The sequence below is a fragment of the Eleutherodactylus coqui genome, chromosome 1 (assembly GCF_035609145.1).
Source record: "Eleutherodactylus coqui strain aEleCoq1 chromosome 1, aEleCoq1.hap1, whole genome shotgun sequence".
NCBI classification, from domain to species: Eukaryota; Metazoa; Chordata; class Amphibia; order Anura; family Eleutherodactylidae; genus Eleutherodactylus; species Eleutherodactylus coqui.
The window spans coordinates 369,952,141-369,977,686 of NC_089837.1; the positions used below are offsets into that span (position 1 = coordinate 369,952,141).

At 42.9% G+C, this 25,546-nt stretch overlaps 1 protein-coding gene across 1 annotated transcript in view; it reads left to right on the forward strand.

Annotated features, from left to right (window-relative positions):
• Positions 1-25,546, forward strand: part of FRMPD4 (FERM and PDZ domain containing 4) — a 454,050-nt gene that overhangs the window by 396,444 nt on the left and 32,060 nt on the right. Inside the window, exons 6-7 of the mRNA XM_066578028.1 lie at positions 15,316-15,361; positions 15,799-15,903. Coding sequence (XP_066434125.1) covers positions 15,316-15,361; positions 15,799-15,903 — 151 coding nt within the window. The remainder of the gene's footprint in view (positions 1-15,315; positions 15,362-15,798; positions 15,904-25,546) is intronic.

Below are 25,546 nucleotides of genomic sequence, written 5' to 3' on the forward strand. Positions count from 1 at the left end.
GATGGTACATCAGCTGTAATGCAGGTGGGCAAAAAATTAATTTGATTACACTGTAGGCGAGGGCCCACAAAAATTGGTGTACCAACAGTACTAATGTACCTGAGAAAAATTGCCCATGCCCAACCGAGAGGGCAGGTGAAACCCATTAATCGCTTTGGTTAATGTGGCTTAATTGGTAACTAGGCCTGGAGGCAGCCCAGTTAAAATAAAAATTGGTTGAGGCGAAAGTTTCAACGCTTTAATGAGCATTGAAACGTATAAAAATTGTTTAGAAAAATTATATGACCGAGCCTTGTGGGCCTAAGAAAAATTGCACGTTCGGCGTGATTACGTCAGGTTTCAGGAGGAGGAGCAGGAGGAGGAGGATGAATATTATACACAGATTGATGAAGCAAAAAGGTCCCCGTTTTGGATGGTGATAGAGAACGATGCTTCCATCCGTGGGTGCAGCCTACGTATTGTTTAGGTATCGCTGCTGTCCGCTGGTGGAGAAGAGAAGTCTGGGGAAATCCAGGCTTTGTTCATCTTGATGAGTGTAAGCCTGTCGGCACTGTCGGTTGACAGGTGGGTACGCTTATCCGTGATGATTCCCCCAGCCACACTAAACACACTCTCTGACAAGACGCTAGCCGCAGGACAAGCAAGCACCTCCAGGGCATACAGCGCGAGTTCAGGCCACGTGTCCAGCTTCAACACCCAGTAGTTGTAGGGGGCAGAGGCGTCACCGAGGACGGTCGTGCAATCGGCTACGTACTCCCTCACCAACCTTTTACAGTGCTCCCGCCAACTCAGCCTTGACTGGGGACCGGTGACACAGTCTTGCTGGGGAGCCATAAAGCTGTCAAAGGCCTTAGAGAGTGTTCCCCTGCCTGCGCTGTACATGCTGCCTGATCTCTGCGCCTCCCCTGCTACCTGGGCTGCGGAAATGCGCCTTCGGCCACTAGCGCTGTCGGATGGGAAGTTTACCATCAGTTTGTCCACCAGCGCCCTGTGGTATAGCATCATTCTCGAACCCCTTTCCTCTTCGGGAATGAGAGTGGAAAGGCTCTCCTTATACCGTGGGTCGAGCAGTGTGTACACCCAGTAATCCGTAGTGGCCAGAATGCGTGTAACGCGAGGGTCACGAGAAAGGCATCCTAACATGAAGTCAGCCATGTGTGCCAGGGTACCTGTACGCAACACATGGCTGTCCTCACTAGGAAGATCACTTTCAGGCTCCTCCTCCTCCTCCTCTGGCCATACACGCTGAAAGGATGACAGGCAAGCAGCATCTGTACCCTCAGCAGTGGGCCAAGCTGTCTCTTCCCCCTCCTCCTCATGCTCCTCCCCCTCCTCCTCCTCCTCCTCTGGCCATACACGCTGAAAGGATGACAGGCAAGCAGCATCTGTCCCCTCAGCAGTGGGCCAAGCTGTCTCTTCCCCCTCCTCCTCATGCTCCTCCCCCTCCTCATCAACGCGCTGAGATATAGACATGAGGTTGCTCTGACTATCCAGCGACATACTGTCTTCCCCCGCCTCCGTTTCTGATTCCAAAGCGTCTGCCTTTATGCTTTGCAGGGAACTTCTCAAGAGGCATAGCAGAGGAATGGTGACGCTAATGATTGCAGCATCCCCGCTCACCATCTGGGTAGACTCCTCAAAGTTTCCAAGGACCTGGCAGATGGCTGCCAACCAGGCCCACTCTTCTGTAAATAATTGAGGAGGCTGACTCCCACTGCGCCGCGCATGTTGGAGTTGGTATTCCACTATAGCTCTACGCTGCTCATAGAGTCTGGCCAACATGTGGAGCGTAGAGTTCCACTGTGTGGGCACGTCGCACAGCAGTCGGTGCACTGGCAGATTAAACCGATGTTGCAGTGTCCGCAGGGTGGCAGCGTGCGTGTGTGATTTGCGGGAATGTGCGCAGAGCTGGTGCACCTTTCCGAGCAGGTATGACAAGCGTGGGTAGCTTTTCAGAAAGCGCTGAACCACCAAATTAAAGACATGGGCCAGGCATGGCACGTGCGTGAGGCTGCCGAGCTGCAGAGCCGCCACCAGGTTACGGCCGTTGTCACACACGACCATGCCCGGTTGGAGGCTCAGCGGCGCAAGCCAGCGGTCGGTCTGCTCTGTCAGACCTTGCAGCAGTTCGTGGGCCGTGTGGCTCTTCTCTCCTAAGCTGAGTAGTTTCAGCACGGCCTGCTGACGCTTGCCCACCGCTGTGCTGCCACGCCGCGTGACACCGACTGCTGGCGTGTGCTGCTGCTGACACATCTTGATTGCGAGACAGAGGTTGCGTAGGAGAAGGAGGAGGGTGGTTTAGTGGAGGAAGCATACACCCCCGCAGATACCACCACCGAGCTGGGGCACGCAATTCGGAGGGTGGGTAGGACGTGAGCGGTCCCAGGCTCTGACTCTGTCCCAGCCTCCACTAAATTCACCCAATGTGCAGTCAGGGAGATATAGTGGCCCTGCCCGCCTGTGCTTGTCCACGTGTCTGTTGTTAAGTGGACCTTGGCAGTAACCGCGTTGGTGAGGGCGCGTACAATGTTGCGAGAGACGTGGTCGTGCAGGCCTGGGACGGCACATCGGGAAAAGTAGTGGCGACTGGGAACCGAGTAGCGCGGGGCCGCCGCCACCATCATGCTTTTCAAAGCCTCCGTTTCCACAAGCCTATACGGCAGCATCTCTAGGCTGATCAATTTTGCAATGTGCACGTTTAACGCTTGAGCGTGCGGGCGCGTGGCGGCGTACTTGCGCTCAAACTGTGGCGCTAGCGACGTCTGGACGCTACGCTGAGAGACATTGCTGGATGGGGCCGAGGACAGCGGAGGTGAGGGTGTGGGTGCAGGCCAGGAGACGGTAGTGCCTGTGTCCTCAGAGGGGGGTTGGATCTCAGTGGCAGGTTGGGGCACAGGGGGAGAGGCAGTGGTGCAAACCGGAGGCGGTGAACGGGCATCGTCCCACCTTGTGGGGTGCTTGGCCATCATATGCCTGCGCATGCTGGTGGTGGTGCCTCCCCAGCTGATCTTGGCGCGACAAAGGTTGCACACCACTGTTCGTCGGTCGTCAGGCGTCTCTGTGAAAAACTGCCACACCATAGAGCACCTTGACCTCTGCAGGGTGGCATGGCGCGAGGGGGCGCTTTGGGAACCAGTTGGTGGATTATTCGGTCTGGCCCTGCCTCTACCCCTGGCCACCGCACTGGCTCGGCCTGTGCCCACACCCTGACTTGGGCCTCCGCGTCCTCGCCCGCGTCCACGTCCTATAGGCCTACCCCTACCCCTCAGCATGGTGTATTAGCAGTAGTGCAGAAACAGAACGCTGTAATTAAATGTGCCGCTTATTGGCCTGTGGTTGGAGGCTGACTTCGTTTACGGAACCCCAGGAAATAATTGGGCGCAAGCCTGCTGTAACACTTAGCTGGCTGCGTATGATTTTGGAGAACTACTACCCCCAGCACATACGGACCCAGAACACTGAGCACAGTGACAGGCAGGCCAAATAGATTTTTTGCCCAATATTTTTTGGAAAAGGACCACTGCGTATATTCAATCAATAATATATGTCTTCTGGCCCTGCCTACACAATTCTGTCCCTGGAGTGTGTCACGGAACTGCAGTGTTGCACTGTTATTAACTGCAACAGAGCGGTGATTTCAGAGCCAGGAAATAATTGGGCGCAAGCCTGCTGTAACACTTAGCTGGCTGCGTATGATTTTGGAGAACTACTACCCCCAGCACACACGGACCCAGAACACTGAGCACAGTGACAGGCAGGCCAAATAGATTTTTTGCCCAATATTTTTTGGAAAAGGACCACTGCGTATATTCAATCAATAATATATGTCTTCTGGCCCTACCTACACAATTCTGTCCCTGGAGTATTACTGCAGGGCGCAATGCTCTGCACGGCTGATATACCAAAAAAACAAAAAAGTGCAACACTGCTAAAAGCAGCCTCCACACTACTGCACACGGTTAGATGTGGCCCTAAGAAGGACCGTTGGGGTTTTTGAAGCCTACAATAACTCCTAACGCTCTCCCTGCCTCCACACTTCTGTCCCTGGACTATTACTGCAGGGCGCAATGCTCTGCACGGCCGATATACCAAAAAAAAAATGTGCAACACTGCAAAAAGCAGCCTCCACACTACTGCACACGGTTAGATGTGGCCCTAAGAAGGACCGTTGGGGTTCTTGAAGCCTACACTAACTCCTAACACTCTCCCTACAGCAGCTCCAACACGATAGCACTGTCCCTCAGCTATGTCACAGCGCATCTGAGGCGAGCCGCGGGAGGGGCCGATTTTTATACTCGGGTGACACCTGATCTCGCCAGCCACTCACTGCAGGGGGGTGGTATAGGTCTTGAATGTCGCAGGGGGAAGTTGTAATGCCTTCCCTGTCTTTCAATTGGCCAGAAAAGCGCGCTAACGTCTCAGAGATGAAAGTGAAAGTAACCCGAACATCGCGTGGTACTCGTTACGAGTAACGAGCATCTCGAACACGCTAATACTCGAACGAGTATCAAGCTCGGACGAGTACGTTCGCTCATCTCTAGTTGTCACCTTACTTCTCCTTTAAGGGTGACTTCACACACAGCAGTTATTTTTTTTAAATAGTCCTAAAAGAGAATTTGTTGCCATCTTCTGTTTGGCAAAAACCATTGGGGCCAGATGCTAACGGAAGTTAAGTAGAGAAATGCACTACAAACAATACATTTTGGTGGCTTTTTTATCATGTTTTTTGGGCCAGTGGAGGTCTTCTTTTGGAGCAGGCTCTAGCATTGACATTTTTTCTGGTGTTTTTACAATGACCTCTCTATAGGTTTAAAAAAAGAATGGCAGAAAAAGCGCATGTAAAATAAGTGTGAATTTTCAAAAATTCGTACAAGAAACCCTCTTAATAAACACATATGTCAGTTTTTTGTTTTTTTTTATTGCTGTCGGCTTTTTAGGGGTAAAAACCAACAAAAAAAGTGTGTGTGTCAAGGAAGTATGCATATAAGTTCTTATTTATTTTACTGAAAGTGTACTGAAAATGATAAGAAATGTCGTGTTTTATTTTTTATTCTTCTCAGCAGTATTCTTCACTTTTCCAATATAGAATCAGATTTCTGTATTACTCTCTGATTTATTAATCTAGTGATCTCAATTCCGTATTAACTTGATAACAAGTGTTTTTTTACTGTTATTTATAATAATTGGAAATGTAAAATGCATGCCAGAGCCTGGCAAAACAATGTCGATCTGAATGAATACGCAAAGCTTATGTACCATGCATAGTTTTAAACAGGTTGAAAGAAGGGAGGGGAAATATTTGCCATCTGTTCACACTGCACAGTGGGCAACATTAAGCACCCTTTCAGCTATGCAAAGCACAAGCTTGCTCTACAGCTATCATTGCATTTCTTCTGCCACTGCTTGGAAAATTCTGTATTTCTCATTGCAGCAAAAATCAATCATCATGTCTTAGATATCACTTGTGATTTGTCTTTCAAAAGTTCTAGCTTATTTCCCAGGGCCTTGTTTGAGAATGCAGTTTTATTGATTATTTGCTAATTTAACAAAAAGTACCCAATGTGCACAAGTTATAATAATGTCTTGAGGCACTGCAGTTGTTCATGTTTCAACAAATATCACAGAACAAGCTACTTGTAAAACTCACGTATGGTTTGATCATAAAAAACATGCTTATTGATTTTAGTTGCTGTACATGACTGCCAACCACGAGGAATGAACTATATAGTAAATGGAAAAGACATTACACAATAGATTGTTTATTAATCATTGTTATTAAAAATATACCCTTACCTTTGCAAATACTTATATTGATCATGTTAGCTATACTAAGACTTACAGGAGAGCTAGATCCTTTGGGCTCTAATAGATTTGGCTAGGCTGGAGTCTAAGGGATTGTGAGATCTTCACTCTTAACCCCCACAAGGAGATATGGCTTTCCAAAGGGAATACCCAGTTTGCTACCCAGAAATACTCTCCGATAGCATCACCTGACATTTGGATAGACTGAAGACTTTAATACCTAGTAGGGCAGTAGTGGACAGGAAACATTGTCAGACAAAGCACATGCAGGCAGAGTATAATTGTAGGCAGGCAGATGTCAGGTTGTTGTTGTTGTTAGCTGTTTAGTCATTCACGACCCTCGGCGACCCTTATTGCTCCTCCCTCAATGCTTGGTTTTGCACTGCTTCTTTCAGTTGTGTGATATCCATGCCAGTATCAGCTTTGACAGTATCAGCCATCGTGTTCTTTGGCGGCCAGGTCTTCTTTTGCTGCTGATCTGTCCAAGCATTATAGATTTTTCTAGCAACTCTGCTTACATTACATGGCCAAAATACGTGAGCCTGAGTCTGGTTATCTTGCCCTCCAGTGATATATCAGGTCTTATATGATTCAGGACTTCTCTGTTTGTTACTCTCACCGTCCAGGGTATACGTAGCAGCTTTCGCCAGGACTACAGCTCAAATGCATCAATCCTCCTATCAGCTTTTTTCACAGTCCAGCTTTCCCACCCATACATGGCTATGGGGAAAATGGTGGTTTGCACTATCCTGTGTTTAGTTGCTCTAACGATATCCCTGCTTTTCCAGATTTTGTCCATGTTTAGCATTGCGCTTTGCCCCAGTGCTATCCTATGTTTTATTTCTGGCATAGATTCTCTAGCCTGGTCAATTTTTGAAGCAAGGAAGATGAAGTCTCGCAAACTTTCTATGACCTCATTGTTCATTTTTATTTGAATTTGGCCTTTTTTGCAGTTGTCATAGTTTTAGTCTTCTTTAAATTCAGGTGAAGGCCCTTTTTTTCACTTTCAGTGTTAATCTTACATATCAGCTGCTTCGCACCTGCTTCTGTTTCTGCAAGCAGAGTTGTGTCATCTGCATAACGGAGACTGTTGATGTTTCTGCCACCTATTTTCATCCCGATTTCCAATTCATCTAGTTCATTTTCTGCATGATCACTTCCGCAAGTTAAACAAGAAGGGTGTCGTACACCTTTGTCGATCCCAAACCATTCCGTGTCCCCATACTGTGTTCTCACAGTGGCTTCTTGATTGATCCGGACAAATAGCAAACAAGAGGACATGGTCAAAAATATTAGCCAGGTCAGTAACAGAGAAAAAAAGCAAGAAAACACCTTTGCATACAACTTAAGCATAAAGAACCTAATACTAGATTGGTACATACAACATTAGTTTGCATTTATCTGAACTAGCATACAAAAGTTTAGAATCACAAAACAATAAAATATTTGAAATAGTTTTGAAAGAACCGGTATAAAAATTGAAATTAACCCATGATGCCATTGAACTAGTTTAAGCCTCCTTTGGAGGAATGGCAGAGAAAAACTCAAACCTTCCACTCTTTTTCGTCCATCATTCCCCCCTCAACCAAACTAGAACTGAATCCTCTAGAAGACATATGTTAATATTCCCCCATGTATTCTTCCACAACATTATTACATCTTGAATGGAACGTTACAAAATAAAAAATGACCATATATGCTCCAATGGGGGAAAGACTTGAACTCCACTTGGACACTGGAGAGAAGGCATCATTGTTGTGAAACATAAAGCAAGAATAGCTAGCAGGGTACCCTAACTGAATCTTCACTGAAAGTATTGCATAGAGCATACCTTGTCCCAACTTGAACCCATGTCATTCATCCTGAAGTTTCTAATCTATGTTTCAGAGGTTGTGAAATTGTTGGATCGCCCATTAGCGCAAAGATTCTGGAAAAAGGTAGCTCACCTCATTGCCTTTGTAGTTGGCATCTCCCTAGGACTAAACCCCTTTAACCTGTTACTGGGTAATAAACCTGCTGGTATTCACAACGCTCCTTTCAAACTCCTACAATATATCACCATGGCCACCCATATTCATATAGCACAGCAGTGGAAAAAAAACAACAACTCCCTTTTGATCCACTCATTCAACGTATCAATAGGATATTTGTCTATGAGAAATTGATGGCCATACCCCTCGACAGGGTGATCCAGTTTGAAAAAATCTGGGATCCATGGTTACCTTTTGTCAAAGTACCAAACCTACATTACTATATTCAAATTTTAAAAACCCATATGTTCATAGCAAGAATAAACGAACATCCCCAGGGTTCTTCATTGACCATAATGACCTATCTCATTGATCCAGAACCATACCTCAACTACCAACTTTTGCGAAATCCTTTAGATTCAGTGGTGTATAATACTCTGTACAATGTGACCTTTAGTGTTGTTTTATTCTTTTCAATGTTTTATATTGCATTTTACAAATGCCTTTAACTATGTCGCTATCTATATCCCCCTGCGTGGGGTACTTTAGGTAGTTTGTTGCCATATTTTTTTTATTTGAAATTCAATAAATATGTTTGCAACATAAACTAGTTTAAAGAGGAACTCTTACAACTCCTGACATGTCTGTATTAATGTTGCATTACAAAGCACAAGTCACTAAGGGGTAATAAGCATACCACTCTCATATCCTCCCTCTCCCACAACCCCGGCAACTATTTAACACGTTTAACTACGCTCTCCTTCCCCTGAAGCCACCCCCCCCCCCCCCATATCTCCTCTCAAAGAACTTTGCCACACACTTCGAAGATAAGATTGACAACATTAGAGAAAACTACAGTTCCCACAAGCTCTCTGCATGACTACTTTGCGTTCTCTTCCCTTAAGCTGCTTCCCCATCACTACTTAGGACAAGCTCTTCACCCTATTCTCCAAATTGTACTTCACTACCTGTGAGTTTGAATCAAACAATGTTTTTATAAAATGTGATTGTTCTCGGCAAGAGAAACCAAGTTATCTTGTAGACATGATACCTTTTAATGGTTAACAAAAATACATGATGTTATAGTGAACTTTGAAACCTACTTCGGGTTCTTCCTCAGGCTTATTAAATAGATCTGAAGACACATGCATGTATATATGCATACATATGAAAAGGCATAGACATGGTGTGATTAATTAGCACTTAAAAAATACCAGAACAGGATGAGTAGAGAAAGTAAATACTTAATTAGTCCACTGATAAGGGGTGTGAAAGTTTTATGGTCTCTGAATTGGTGTTAGGGGGTCACCAGGCCAGCGTGTTATATGTGCTATAGATTTCTCATACTTTCCGATCACGCATGAACTTACTTAAAAAATGTAGGCTTCTGTTAAAGGGGTTAAAGGTGGTTATAAATTTGTACATGTTGGGGATTTGTATTCTGTCTGCGGTCAGTACATGTGAGCAGGTCTTACAGCTCCCTACATTGCAGGGAAAGTTCCTTTTTGTGTGTCAGAGGGCAATGCACTCCTGACTATAAAGTTCCTCAAATTTGAAGGATGCCTGTAGCATAGAAGGGGAGGGTTCGGGAATATGGTTTTCAGACGGTCATTCTTGTGTAGGGTTTGATGGAGTTTCTTTGCAGTTTTCCTTAGTACCTTTAGCTGTGAATTGTAGGTCACTACTAGAGGTACACAATTGTTGCCTTCTTTCTCTGTGTATTGGAGTAGTTGATTCCTGGGTATCCTGGTGGCTCTGGTGATTCGGTCATCAATGGAGGTGGGATGGTAGCCCTGATTTAAATGTCACTTTAAGATGGTATAGATGTTCCTCTCTGTCTGTTGGGTTGGAGCAGATCCGGTTGCATTTTTGGCCAGGCTGTAGACAATGGACTTTTTGATGTGTTTAGGATAGAAACTGTCCCATCTGAGCGTATGTGGGCCGATCAATCAGTTTTCGGTATAGGGATGTCTGTATTGAGTTGTTGGAAATTTTTATGGTGGTGTCCAAAAAGATGATTTCAGTATATGAGTAGCTTAATGACAGGTTTATGGTGGGGTGGGATACATTGAATCTCCCATGGAATTTTATTAGTTCTGATTATCATGTCATCAATGTAGCGGAAGTAGGCAAATGGTTTGCTGGAGCAGGAGTCCAGAAATTCACTCTCCAGTTTTGCCATGAAAAAGTTGGCATGTTGCGGTGCCATTTTACTGCCCATGGTGATTCTGGTGAGTTGCAGGAATATCTCTTTGCCAAAGGAGAAATAATTGTGTGTGAGGATGAATGTTGTCAGTTGTAACATGGATTTAGATGCAACCCCATTTGCCTCAAGGTGTACCTGGCAGGCAGTCAGTCCATCTTCATGCGGGATGTTGGAATATTAGGATTCCACATCCATAGTGGCCAGGATGGTGTCATCAGGGAGGCACTTATAGTTGACAGTTTGTTCAGTAGGTCCATGGTGTCCTGCAAATAGCTGGTTGTGTTTCCCATCAGTGGTTTGAGGACACCTTCTACCCATCCTGAGATTCCTTTAGTGAGGGTTCCCACACCTAAGATAATTAGCCTTGCTGGGTTGCCAGCTTTGTGTAGTTTTGGAAGCAAGTAGAATATTCCAACCCTGGGGTACTCCGGTATCAAGTCTAAAGGTTTTGTGAAACCCACAGACAGGCTTCTGATGACCCTTCTCAATTCCCTAACATATTTTTGAGTCGATTCTTGATCCATTATGGTGTTATTTTTATGTTATTATATATGTATATATAATATGGTTATGTATGTAGTAGTATTTGCAATGTACAATGTTCACCATTTGCAATGGTTGAATGTAGTTAAACCCCTATTCATTTGTACGGCGACTCAGAAATCCTGTGGCCGAATGGCTCTATCTTAGGATGGAACTGAATAGCGATGAACAGACCCCATTGTCTATAATGGAGTCACTTTCCACTCAGCTGCCTGGCTTTTAGCCAGAAGAAAAAAGTGCTGCATGCAGCACTTTTTATTCCCGTATTTTTTGCTGGACCTGCGATGGAACCTCCCTTAAAGGTATAAATAAGGTTCAGGAGGGAAGTGTTTTTTAAGACGCTAAACTAAACAGTAGAACAAGAGGGCTCAATCTGAGATTAGTTGAGGGATAAATCTGAAGCTACGTTAGGATATTTTTTTTTTACTGAAAGAGTAGTAGATGATTGGAACAAACTTCCAGCAGATGTGGTTGGAAAATTAATGGTAAATGCATTCTAACATGCCTGGGATAAGTATATATATATATATATATATATATGGAAAAAATGATTTAAGGATGGGCTAAATTGACAATGTGGTCTATTACTGCCATCATTTTTTTATGTTTCCTTGACTAAATTGCAACAATGCATGCCAAAGTTTTGGTGCAGAGAAAGTCAAATTATAGGTGGTGTAAAGTTAGGCTAAAGTGTCTAAAACTTGATGCAAGATGAACCAAATTTATCATACAGCATTAGCCACTATGATAAATGTGTCACATCTTCAGATTGCCTGGTCTAATGTCAAACTGTCTAAATATTATACAGGATTAGTAAATCTGCCCCAGTGCTTCTATAAAACAATACACATCTTTCCACTTTTTCCTGATTCTCAGTTCAACATAATGAGTGTTGTTCAACAAGGCATGTTGATTAGTGCTCGTTTACATTTCTTTTATATGGACCAAAAATCCCTGGTATAGGTATGAACAATTGCTTCATCCTCCTGTAACCAGCTGTGCATTTCACCACTGACACATGAGCAGTGAGCATTTCTCTGCTTGCTAAAAGGCAATGATCAGTTGACAAACAAGTGTCCATCCGTTCATCCATTGGCTGATCATTGTCACTTTTACACAGCCCGATAATCGGTTGAACATTTGTGTCTAGTAATCCGGCCATGCAAAAGAGCCTTTACATGTTAGGTAATCAGCAGACACTTGAATATAGCTTTCTTTTCCTGTGCCAATCTTAGCAGTCAGAAATTAGAATCACAGAAATCCATTTGGCAGTAGTGATCTATCATGATTGATGTCTTTTATCAGATGTTTGTTATTATGGGAACACCATCTCACTGAATTCTAGGCCATACTTTGGCCATCCTTGTTTCATATACTATATATATATATATATATATATATATATATATATAATGTCCTTGACTAGGCATCTTCCGTTTGTTTTTTAAAGCAGATTCAATTGCCATTGATATTTTTAGTATGCCTCTTAAAATGCACCACAAGAAGCTCATTTATAACAGAATGCAATGCCTTTGTATTTCAGACTACATTAGCAACACAAATCATTGCTCAAATGCCCGTGTTCCATAATTTTCACATTAATGAAAGACATTAAAGAATGAAAGAAGATTTACTTAGCTTAGTCAATTTAAGCCCATGGCATATTCTGATCTAATACTCAAAATTAAAGTAACTTACCGTATATACCGGCGTATAAGACGACTTTTGAACCCCGAAAAATCTGCTGTGCAGTCGGGGGTCGTCTTATGCGCCGGTAATACAAAAAAAAAAAAAGTGTAAAAAAAAATAATTCATTACTCACCTGCCCCGGCGTTCTGTCGCGCTCCGGCAGGATGTCGCTCGCTCCGGCAGGCTGTCGCTCGCTCCTCGTCCCCAGCGCAGCATAGCTTTCTGAATGCGGGGCTTGAAATCCCCGCTTCCAGAAAGCTAATACACACGCCGGCAGCCATGACAGCATTGAATGGCTGTGATTGGCTGAAGGCGCACGTGTTAGCAATCACACCCATTCAATGATGTCATTGAATAGTGTGATTGGCTGAAGCCACGTGTGCTTTAGCCAATCACAGCCATTCAATGATGTCATGGCTGCCGGCGTGTGTATTAGCTTTCTGGAAGCGGGGATTTCAAGCCCCGCATTCAGAAAGCTATGCTGCGCCGGGGACGAGGAGCGAGCGACAGCCTGCCGGAGCGAGCGACATCCTGCCGGAGCGAGCGACATCCTGCCGGAGCGCGACAGAACGCCGGGGCAGGTGAGTAATGAATTTATTTTTTTTTTCTCCACTGTATACCGGCGTATAAGGTGACAGTTGGGGGGTCGTCTTATACGCCCCGTCGCCTTATACGCCGGTATATACGGTATGAATGCATCTTGCTGATTATTTGGTTCAAAAGACAAGCACAATATGTCAGTAAACCCTGGAACAATGTCACTAGAAGATTTCTCATAATTGCAAAATATATCTTAAAGGGAAATTATTATCAAAATTGTAAAAGCTTTTGTTAAATTTTGTGTGTACGATTTCCCTGCCAATATTCTATTTTACAGGTGTTGTTCTTAACAGGTGCTAGTTTCCTTTTTGCTGCCTAGCTATAGACATATAGGGTTAGACTGATGTCACATATCACATATCACATACTAGTTGCAGAATGTTTCTGCCTCCAACTCTGCTACTCTGTACAGTACAAATACCATTCACTAACAGCAGAAAAAAATCCATTGTGGATTTAAGTTATGTTGCAAATCTGCAGAATGCTCTATTTGTTGTGGAAAATTTGCAAAACATTTCATTCATTTCAGTGTAATGAGTGAAATCTTATGGCTAAATCTTTACCAAATCTGCAACAAAATAATGTGCAAATTTCATTGCGTATTTTGATGCAGATTTTTAATGTAGAAATACAGTGGATGGTTTTCTTCTGTGTTGAAAGTAGCCTTAGGGTTCATCTTGACCAAGCACATAAGTGACCACACTGGGCAGGAGTTTATTATTTGGGAAGACACTCAGCAAGACTAAGGAGCTCTCCAAGCAGGTCAGAGACAATGTTGTAAATCAGGGTTGGGTGATAAAAAATATCTTTAACATCCCATTGGGGCACCACTAAATCCATTATAACACAATGGAAAGAATATGGCACAACCATATATTCCACAGAGTGAGATTTTGTGGAAGAGTGGCCAGAAAAAAGCTACTGCTTAAAAAATATCAGAAGAAGATATGTTTGGAGTTACCCAAATAACATGTGGTAGACTCCTCAAACAAATGGAAGAAGGTTCTCTGATTAGATGAGACTAAAACCTAATTTTTTCGCCATTAAGTGTGATGCAAACCCAACACTTACTATCACCTAAAGAATACCATTGGCAGCATCATACTGTGGGGAGACTTTTCATTGGCCAGGAGTGAAGGAAATAAATATAGGGCAATTCTTGAGGAAAACCTGTTTTAGTCCTTTAGATACTTCAAACTGGGGTGGAGAATCACCTTCAGCAGGACAATGACCCCAAACATACTGCTAAAGCTACACTGGAGCAGTTTAAGGGGAACTATTTCAATGTTTTGGAATGGACTAGTCAAAGCTCAGACATCAATCTAAATCTAATTAAGAATCTGTGGCATGACTTTAAGACTGCTGCACACCAAAACACATCTAAATTGAAAGAGTTGAAGCAATTTTGCCTGGAAAATAGGCAAAAATCCAAGTGTCCAAGATGTGCTAAGCTAATAGAAACATACCCAATAGACTTGTAACTGTAAGGGCAACAAAAGAAGGCTCCACAAAGTATTGACTTTCAAGGGGTAAATAGTTCTGCACATTAAAGTTCTCTGTTTTGTCTTAATTAATGTTTGTATCATAGTTAAAATAATTTTGCACCTTCAAAGCTGTAGGCATGCTGTATTAAGAAAATTGTACAACTCCCCCCCCCCCCCCCAAAAAAAAACAAAAACAAAGCATGAAAAACGCCAAGTTGGGTCGGGGTGTGGGTGAATGCTTTTATAAGGCACTGTACACAGATACACTGTTTAATGCTGCTGCATAATGTACTCCATGCTGCTTGTGTGTGTTATAGAGAGCAGGGAGCAGGAGTTGCTCTTCTCTGTGTGTGCAGTGTATGGGTGAAATTACAGCAGCTATTCTACATCCACCAGCTTAGGGAAACCGGAGAATCAGACATGTGGCCTGCAGAGGGGAAAACTGATGATAAATTCCACATACTAGTCATATAATTGCCAGAAGTAACTCTACTCTTCATGTACATGCACATGACAGCTGAAGCAAGTACACTTTAACATATTGTTATTGGAAATTGTTTTTCCTTCCTGTTATATTATTATTGTACAATGTATTTTTTTGTCTCTGACTTTTTCAACATTACAATTCTTCTCATTATGGGTGCCTATCCACGGGTGTGATTTCGCCGGTGCATCACGCCCTCTGAAGCTTTCCATAGCACTGCTATGGAAAGCGCCGGTACATTGTCCACGAGTGGAGAATCATTGCAATTCTCCGTTCGTGGTGGGCAATTCGCAGCATGCTGCAAATTGCCCCGATTCTCCGCCGTCAGCCTATCTATCAGATAGGGCTGACTGGCGAAGATTCGGTGGCGGCTCTTGCTGCCGGGCGGCGGCTCCGGCGGCGTATCTCCCGTGGACAGGGGGCCTATCATTTTTATGTTATTACAAATTTTCTCAATGAATGTCTATATTTTGTTTCAAAACTTTTAAATTGTGTATTAACTTTTAACATATCGTACATTTATTTGTTTTGTTACAGAAGCTGCAAGGAGTCAATCCTTCTTACAGTTGTGCAACCATACCCAGTAAGTTGTGTACCATACTCCTCTCTAAGAACTGACACTTGCTAACAAGAAATGACTCTTGCTGTGCTGGCTCCAGTCCACTTATATATTACTTGGACAGACATTAAATTGAGTAGCTGCATGTAACACTATATTTCCCTGTAGGAGAGCTGCAAGGGAACTGAGCTGCTGATGGCAACCTCCCCCGCAAAAGTCAACTGTCAAGGCTCACATTAAAAGCATTGTGTGTGATTTAAAAAAAATATATATATACATACATATATATATATACATTGCACATTGCTATATTTTTTTTACAAAAATATAAACTGCATATCCGCTATCTTCTATTCTTTATATATTTTGTATAAATTTTCTACTAATTAATTCAATTTGTCTTATTAAATAATCACTTGATTCAATATTACTGGTTTATGTTGTGTCTTTCTTTTCTATAGTCACCAAAATCAGCATTTATTAGTGCAGCAAAGAAGGCAAGATTGAAGTCCAATCCAGTTAAAGTTCGATTTTCAGAGGAAGTGATCATCAACGGACAGGTCTCCGTAAGTGTTACATGCAACTAATATTTACCGCAAGGTTTTGGGGGTAGTTGTTAATTATTGGCATTATTAGTACCTACTAAATGTTCACCTAGACTCTTACTATCTTACGTTCCTTTTACACAGAACATTCATTGGTCTTTCAGTTTCTGCAGGTATAAATATCAAACGACGATCGGCTCGTGTAAACAGGCCGGTGTTTATCTATAAACGATGGCCTGTTTACTGTCGATGGAGGTGGGCCCGCTTCATATCCATTTACTGAGTTATGATTGCCCCTGTGAGCTGTGTCCAACAGTCGTCGCGTGTAAAAGGGCTCTACTGCATGCCTCTGATTTTATACAAGGGATTTTTTTCATATTTCGTACAAATCTAGCTGGAAAATTCTTGCATCTCCATTACATGTCGTATGTACACATCTTTTTTCCCCTGACTTATACACAATGGCACCATAACACTGTACTGTACTGTAGGCTCAACACTCTATATTACAATAAAATAGAGACACAATGGAGTAAGAATATCGCTAGCTACTCAGATGTAATATTGTTATAATCAACATTAATCTTTCTAACTGTATTTAATTATCAAACTTGATCCAGTTCTGTCAAGTTCTCCGTAATATTACATTATATTTATAGCATACTTGATTATGTAATCTTACATTTGTAAGACAATGCTATAGCAACGTGAAGAAGAAAGCTGCTTTCCCTTCTGAAAAATAGCAGTTTTTGATTGTTTTAAGATAAAAATGGATTTTGCATTTTGTCATAGCTCCATTTTAAAATATTAGATTGAATTGCAACATTTTAGTTTAAGCTTGTGTGATGTCCGTTGTATCATCGAGACTGCTATGATGGCTCATTAAACTTCAGTCGAGGTCCAAATAATTACATTCAAACCACTACCCCATGGGTGATGCTTACCCCTACTTTTTTAATTTGGTGTTGACTGCTGTTAAGTTTTGATGTATTAAAAAGGTATTCACATCACATAATGATAAGTCATATAACTCAAATATTTTATGGCATTGTGATTGGTGGGGTTCAACATCTGGAACCCCCACTGATCCCAAGAATGCATAGGGGCAATCACATGAATGTGACTGCAATGGAGTCCCGAGCAAAACAGGTGAATGGGTACAGGTTGATTTTGAGGATTGGTAGGGTCTTAGCATCAGATCTTCACTGAACACGAAGTGATATGCTATCACTTGAAACAATTGGAAAATTCATTTAGAGTACAGCCATGTATAACTGCAGTTAGCCCTTAAAGGCACTGCCTTTAGATCAACCTCCAGGAATCAGACAGTGATAGTTGATAACTTTTTGACCACTGAGGATCTCACTAAGAGAACGGGTATTCCATTTCGCTCGTTTGAATGTAACAGTGGCCTAGCATGTGCACTGCCTCTCCATTCAACATGTGTGGGACTGACAGTGTACAGTGTTGGACTATTTTCATTAGTCACATAGACTTTGGATGGACCTACAATGTGCATAGTACGCCACTGTCTATTGAAATGGAGGACATGGAACCCCTGTTCCCCTGATCAGTCCCAGTCCCGGTGGTCTGGCCCCTAGTGATAAGACACTTATCACCTATACAGTGAATACATGGTAAGTGTTGATCTTGGGACAACCCCTTTAAAAAAAATCTGAGGTAGGTTGTTAAATACCTAATTCTTGTCTCAGGCTGTACATCTACAACTTCCTCATACTTTCACATTACTTTCAATTTCTGTATACTTAGATTGGCTGCTGTGTGTAATTACAAGACAGTGCAAACTATAAAAAATAGAGAAAATTATGTAAGATAGAAGCCACACTAATATTGAGAGAAGTGATTAAATAGAACTTCATAGTAACCAATGAAAATGGTGACAAATGCATGTTATGCAATCAATGAAGGGATGATTAGCTTAAAATATGGGAAGCATACATTTATATGACACTATAGTAACTAAGCTTTGAACATGTTCTAATATAGCAATATAATAACAATACACTTTGGTTGTATGAAAACAATGTATTGTTTTGTAGTTTATATGGACAATAGAATATAAATAACACAGCTGTGTATGTTTTCATACCAGCATTTATAATACACGGCATATACTATATGGACAGTAGAGAAGGCAGTGCGATAAGCGTTCCACAACCAAATGGTGACAATAGGCCTGCATTCTTTTATATTGTTATTGAACTCCTCAATGACATTTAATAATTAATATTCTTGTAACTTGACGTATATGTACATTATTCCTTATAATTACCACATAAGATGCACATAACTATAGGACACATCCAGACTTTAGACAACAGAAAATAGGAAAAAATATTTTATACTAATGTCATTAACTTGTTCAGAGTCATGTCAGTTTTTTGGTGTTGCAGTGTCATAGTGGTTGATATTTTATTATGGTATTAGATAGGAGCCACGGGTGTAGTAGCCTTACAGGTCACTAAAGAGTAGTCAGGATAGCCAGAAGTCTTTACTGGGAAGTCTCAGGTCATGGTTCAGATGGATGAGATGGGTAACATTATCAGGAGGAAAGCTAGGATTCATAATAGGGAAGTCTCAGATTGCAGTCCAGATGGAGGAGGCGGGTAGCGTTGTCGGGAGGAAAGCCAGGAGTCGTTATCAGAAGTCTCAGGTCGCTTGTTGTAAAGAAGGAGAAGAGGAGTTTGATCATGATTGTAAGTGCAATAATCGCACGCTGGTGCAGTGGCAGGGTCAGGATTTTATAATGAGCCTGATTAGAAGCAAGGCGGGGCGAGGACAGGGAGGCAGGAACTAGTTGAACGGGTGCATGAAACACGGCTAGGCTCAGCAGGGGAGCTTGTCCAGAAAGCTGGTAGCTCACTGGGGAGAAACACTATCCAGAGCACCGGAGGTCCCAGGTTCGAATCCTGACAGGTATTGTAATCTGCAATAATAAAAGGGAAGGAAGGGGCACAACAAACCACCTCTCTGAATTATCCTTATGTATTTCTCAGCACTGATGAAGTGTCCATATGAATTTTCTCTAGGCATGATAATCCTATGTTTTTAGCCAGATGTTCTAATAAATGTTTTTAAATTTCAATGGTGCTGAAGAACTACAGACTGGTATATATCTTCCTGCACACTTGTACATTCCATTGTGGCATCTCTGTGTACTGAGAGTTGACTGTGAAACTGGACAACTGCCTTCCTGACATATTGGAGCAGTGATGTCCCCTGTCCACAAATCTGGCCCTTGACAGCCAATAATTAAATATTCTCCTTGCCAGATCTAGTAGTTTCTGAGGGAAAGGTTTTAGTAGATGTTTCTACAGTGGAAAAGGCCTCACATCCACAAGCTTCTGACTTAAAGCTGGAAATTTTTACGCAACTAGGGATTTGCACATACATTTGTGGCTTTTTGAATAATCCACCCTGGACTGACACGTTTAGTATAATTTATGCCAAACCTGGCATTTCGTGTAGGCACATGGAGGTGCTAAGATGTGTATGAGACATGAAGAGGTGTGTACCTCTTCATATATTAGGCGCAACATGTGCCATTGTAAATGCCACTCCAAGTTAATTTGCCTCATAATGGCAAACCTGCTTCAAGTTGGCAAGTGTTCTTCAGACAAGACCAATAGGAACAACAACAACCTACCTTGATATAATTTGCTTTTAGGCTTCTCACTACTGCATCACAAGTCTCAGGAATTATGGCACTCAAGGAAGGAACAGAGACAGCAGCTGTGAATTTCAGGTCTTGCAGGGATATGCGGGAGCCAAGAAGCATTAAGTCACCGCCAACTGCTGCTCTGCTGAGATAGCTTTACGCATAACTGTGTTTTGCTTCTCAGTTAATGCAGAAAAGGACTCCTCAGACATGCACAAGTATTTCCTGAAATCCTCTGGGTTGTTCTCATGTAACTCTGTCAAAAGCTCCTTGTGTGACAAGCTGTCTCTTTGCTGGAGCCACTGTTTGGACCAAAGTCTCTGCTGATGCTTGCATCGATGTTCCTCCTCCATCTCTGCTATATGCCAGATCGCATTTAACCAAGCTGATCATCACTTTTTTCTTCAGATGTATCACTATTTCGACAGCTAGTTCCTAGCTGTCGAAATAGTGATTGTCCTCTTCACTGACAACTGTAAATAAACAGTACAATCAAGTTGTGAATTAACATATTGCACATACGTTTACCGTTCTCAAGATCGGCAGGGGTTTCAGTGGTGAGATCCTGACTGATCAGCAAGTTATCCGCTATACTGAGTCTTGCACATCATCTCTAGGTGCTGAAACCCCTCTCAGCCATGCTTCAGCTCCAATAACTGCACATTATTAAACAGCATGGCTTCCTCCCATGACTTCAATGGTCTGCCTATGAATTCAGCCTCATTTCACTGTCAAAGATTGCTTGTGTGCTGGGGAATGGAGACAGGATCCAGCAGACTGAGTGAGGAAAGGAGGAAGAAGAAGAAAGATGGAGAGTAAAGTTTAAGCAGTACCTGCAGCTGGAGTAGGCTAGGAATAGTCACTCAAGGGTTATTCAAAGCGAAAGCTCAGTTCTGCTGCTGAGTTCTAGGAAGGAGGACCCACATTATCACTGTTCTCCTAATTTAATACATAGTTAAATATTTAGCGTACTCACATTTTGCAATATGTTGTCATGTACACTCTTTGTCAAAAAAATCAAGCCTCTAGAAGGAATTGTTGTTTTGCTGCAAAACTAGGCTTGCAGTTACAATTGATAGGAGAGTGGTGTGATTAGATGAACGATCTTGAGGCCCTAAAAGTGGCTCCACCCTTGACCTATAAAAAGGCATTCAGAGGCCACTTGTGTGTAGGGGACATCTTTTTCCGCTTTTGTAGATCTTGTTCATTACTAGACATCTCTATGATGTGATCAAAGAGATTTAGCCCAGTTAACAGAGTTTGAGAGACGCATTATTGAAATGTGAGAAGCTAGATAGTTATATCAATAAATTGCCCGCCACCTGGGCCGTTCTTACCAGACTGTTAGGAGGCATTGGGACTAGTGGATGTGTCAGGACACACAAGGCAACCCAGCTTCAGGACACCATCAACAGACCACCAGTAGAGAGGATTGCATGATCATCCAACAACCACGAGCAGCTGCAACTGTTTCGTTGTCCGCCATCTAAAGACAGGCAGCACAATTTTTTACAGGCCCCTGTGTCAGTCTGAGCCATTTCCAGGCACTTGGTTGAAGGACATTAGTTCTGATGGTGCCCATTCCATGCACTGCCTTTGACACCAACCCACCATTGTCTCCGTTTGCAATTGTATCGTGAACTACGAAACTGGACTGCTACAAAACTGGGTTGTCTTCAGCAACAAATCCAGGTTTAGCTTGGGCACTGACAATAGCTGTGTTTGTATCTTGAGATCTAGGGTTGAGTGCCTCAATCCTGCCTTTGCTGTAGAGTGGCATACTGCCCCCACTGCTGGTTTGATAATCTGGAGGGCCATTGCATATAACAGTTGGTCATCCCTAGTAGTAGTAAGAGGGACACTAATAATTCAGCAATATGTTCAGGACATCCTGTGGTAGATTTATCACCAATCAAACATGTACGGGACCATCTGGGACGCAAACTTCGAGTTTGCACGATTTAGAGGCTTAGTTACAACAAATGTGGATATGTTGCAAATACCATATGGAATCTGTATACCTCCATGCTCACCCGAATCACATCTTGCATGCAAGCTAAAGGCAGCTTAACCGGGTACTAGAGCCTCCCTTGAAGTGTTCCGTTTTCTGCAAAAAATTATCTTTTTGTTCTGATATTGAGATCACAATCGCACATATAAAGTTTCATTTAATTCTTACAACTCCTTCTAGGTGCTTGATTTTTTTTTACGAGTATATTTAATGTCACATCACTGAATTCACTGCCCCCTATGCAGATGCATATAAGCTGTTTGCTAGGTGCATGACATTTATATACAGCCAAACATTAATGAGGGTATATTATAAGATAAGAGAGAGTTCAGTACTCAGTTTGCTTTTTCATGAAGTACAGTGATCGAGTTGTCATTATATTCACTGACTCGATCAGATATACTGCCTTGGCTATCACTGGTTGTTCTGGGGAAAAAATCTTAATGGCATAATCATAATTTCATCAAGAGAGTGGAAAAACTGCAGATTGCAGTGTTATTTTGCAGCAAGCTGTAGATGACCCATTTAGACTTAATAGCACATTCATAAGGTCAGCAATGTTTATAGTGTCAATTACTTTACCTCTATACAGTATAACGGGAAATAGTGCTAAAACAACTAATGTTAAGAGATGTGGAAAGATAAGGTCAATGGACATTCAAGAAGAACATGATCTGGTTCTTTTCCTTTCACATCAGCTCATACAAATATTTTTAGACCTTTTTAAGGCACAGAACCATGTGATGCCTTATTGACAAGAATAGAAAGCTTGTTTAGTGCTTCAATAAGAAAAATAATCGCCAAGGAGAACAGGGAGTTGTCTGTTGGAAGCTTTTCTTGGGCTTATCTGAGTCACAGCACAAAGAAATCTGCCATTAATTAGTGAATCACCAACTTTAATACAATTCGCAGTGTTGTGATTGATAATGAGCCAAGAAATGCTAATAAACTTCATCCTACACATTTTTAAAACAAGAAAAGACACCCACAGACTCCTTACAGCATACAGTGCATTGGACCAAAAAAATGCATCGGATGGAAATAGACATTTAGCTCATGCAATTGGGCAAGTATTTAGCAGTACTGACAGGTAAAATTCAAGAGGTTCTCCACTAATTTTATATTTTACAACAATGTGGTTAATATGCGAGATAGGGAAAGGCTTAGTGTCAGGGGTGAAACTAAAGGCTCAAGGGCTGATTGGTGTCCTGTGGGCACCATTTCGGCCATGCTATGATGACTGGAACGGTTGGCCAGCCAGGGGAAAGCCGAACATCAAAGGAAGTTTGCAATAGAGATGATTTGTGTATGTATATTAGAGGATGGGGACCATGTACACCATGCAGGATTCAGCCAGCGGGAGTCTATGATTACCATGTGGTTGTATCTGGATGTTTATGCTTTATTTGTTACTTATACCTGTTATTATATATTTTATTTTATAAGTTTGTTAATTGGTATGTGTAAAAAACTTATTAAAAAGATTTAAACATTAAGGCCTCATGTCCACGGGGAAAATCAGGCCCGCCGCGGATTCTATATGTAGAATCTGGAGCAGGTCCCTCCTGCCCCGCGGACATGATGCCTAAAAATAAGAATAAACTCACCTGCTCCGGGCGATGCTTGTCTCCCCTTCTTCGCGGCTGTATCTTCTTTCTTCGGCCCAGCGGATGTGCTCGGCACACCGGCAGCGTGCCACGCGCATGCGCCGGGCATATCCGCCGGGCCGAAGAAAGAAGATCCGGCCGCGGAGAAGGGAAGACCCGCATCGCCCGGAGTAGGTGAGTTTAATTCTGGTACGGGAGACCCGCACTAAAATGGAGCATGTCCATTTTTTTTCCCGCACGCGGATCCGTGCCTGACGGGAAAAATGACATCCGCAGGTATTTAACTACCTGCGGGTGTCTAATGCATCCCTATGGGGTGCGGATACGCGTGCAGGAGGACCGCTGCGGATTTAAAAAGAATTAAAAGACAATTACAGTGCATCCGCACTGCATTCGCAGCCCAAATCCGCAGCAGATCTGATTTTCCCCGTGGACATGAGGCCTAAAGGCTCAAGGACCCAGGTGCAGAAGTTCAGCTTGGGGCCCCCACCCCTCTTTAGCGCACTTGATGACTGCAGACCGTGGTCTGCTTGGAGCTTTCTGCAGCATCACTGAGTTTCTTAGGAGGCCCACACATGCAACTCTAGTCATCTGCACCTGTATCCATACCTAGGTCATAAAGCCTGCAGTCATCTGCATACCTAAACCATAGAGCCTACAGTTATCTGTACCTGTACCCATGCCTAAACCACACAGCCTGCAGTCATCTGCACCCAAACTCACACCTAAACCATACAACCTGCAGTTATCTGCACTTGTACCTGTACCATACAGCCTGGAGTCATTTGCACTTGTACGAATTCCTAAACCGTATAGCCTGCAGTTATCTGCACCTGGACCATAAAGTCTGCAGTCATCTGTACCCATACCTAAACCATACAGCCTGCCGTCATATGCACTAGTACCCATACCTAAACCATACAGCCTGCAGTTATCTGCACCTGTACCAATACCTAGACCATAAAGCCTGCAGTCATCTGTACCCATACCTAAACCATACAGCCTGCCGTCATATGCACCAGTACCCATACCTAAACCATACAGCCTGCAGTTATCTGCACCTGTATCAATACCTAGACCATAAAGCCTGCAGTCATCTGTAGCTGTACCCATACCTTAATCATATAGCTTGCAGTAGTCTGCACCTGTACCCATACCTAAACCATACAGCCTGCAGTCATCTCACCTGTACCCATACATAAATGATACAGCCTGCAGTCATCTGCATCAAAACCCATACCTAAACAATAAATCCTGCAGTTATCTGCACCTGTATCTATACCATACAGCCTGCAGTCATCTGTACCTGTACTCATACCTAAATCATACAGCCTGCAGTCATCTCATCTGTACCCACACCTAAATGATACAGTGTGCAGTCATCTGTACTTGTACCCATAACTAGACCATGCAGCTTGCAGTCATCTGCACCTGTGCACATACCTAAAGCATACAGCCTGCGGTCATCTCACCTGTACCCATACCTAAATGATACAGCCTGCAGTCATCTGTACCTGTACCCCTATCTACACCATACAGCCTGCAGTCATCTGTACCTGTACTTATACCTAAACCATACAGCCTGCCGTCACCTCACCTGTACACATACCTAAATTATACAGCATGCAGTCATCTGTACCTGTACTCATACCTAGACCATAAGCTTGCAGTCATCTGGACCTGTACACATACCTATGCTAGGTAGAGCTACAGATCAATTTTACATAGAAGATCTAGCCCCTTGGCATAAGCTTTGCAAACATGACTCGTTCCTGGATTACATGAAAATTAGTTTGTAGCTCCTTAGGCATATCCCATATCACTATATACATGGAGATGCATAATATTTATTCCAGCTTTACATATAGAATTATGTACAGAAGATGGCATGGGTATACCAGAATGCTCCATATCACTATATACAGAAGATGTATAACTTATACCAGCTGTACATAATTATATACAGAAGACACCCAGGTTATACCAGCATGGTCTATGTCACTATACAAAGGAATAGATTAACATATACCAGCTGTACATATATAATTATATACAGAAGATACACAGGTTACACCAGCATGATCCATATCGCCCCTGTGCACCGTAACTCCGGCCTATCTGCAGGTTATCACATCTTCCGGTTCTGGGCCTCATGTTGCTGCTGCTCGGCTGACTTACCCATCAACTCATTCTGCACTGAGAACACGCTGCTGGAGAAGGAGTCAAACAACAGTGTGAGGCCTGCAACCAGGAGGCGTGATAATTTTAGTGCAGATAGGGAAACCGCGCACTGGGAGGGGAGGCTTTTCATGGGTGCTGTGCTACAGTGACAAGAGGGGCCTCTGTGCCACCCTGGCTTAGGGACCA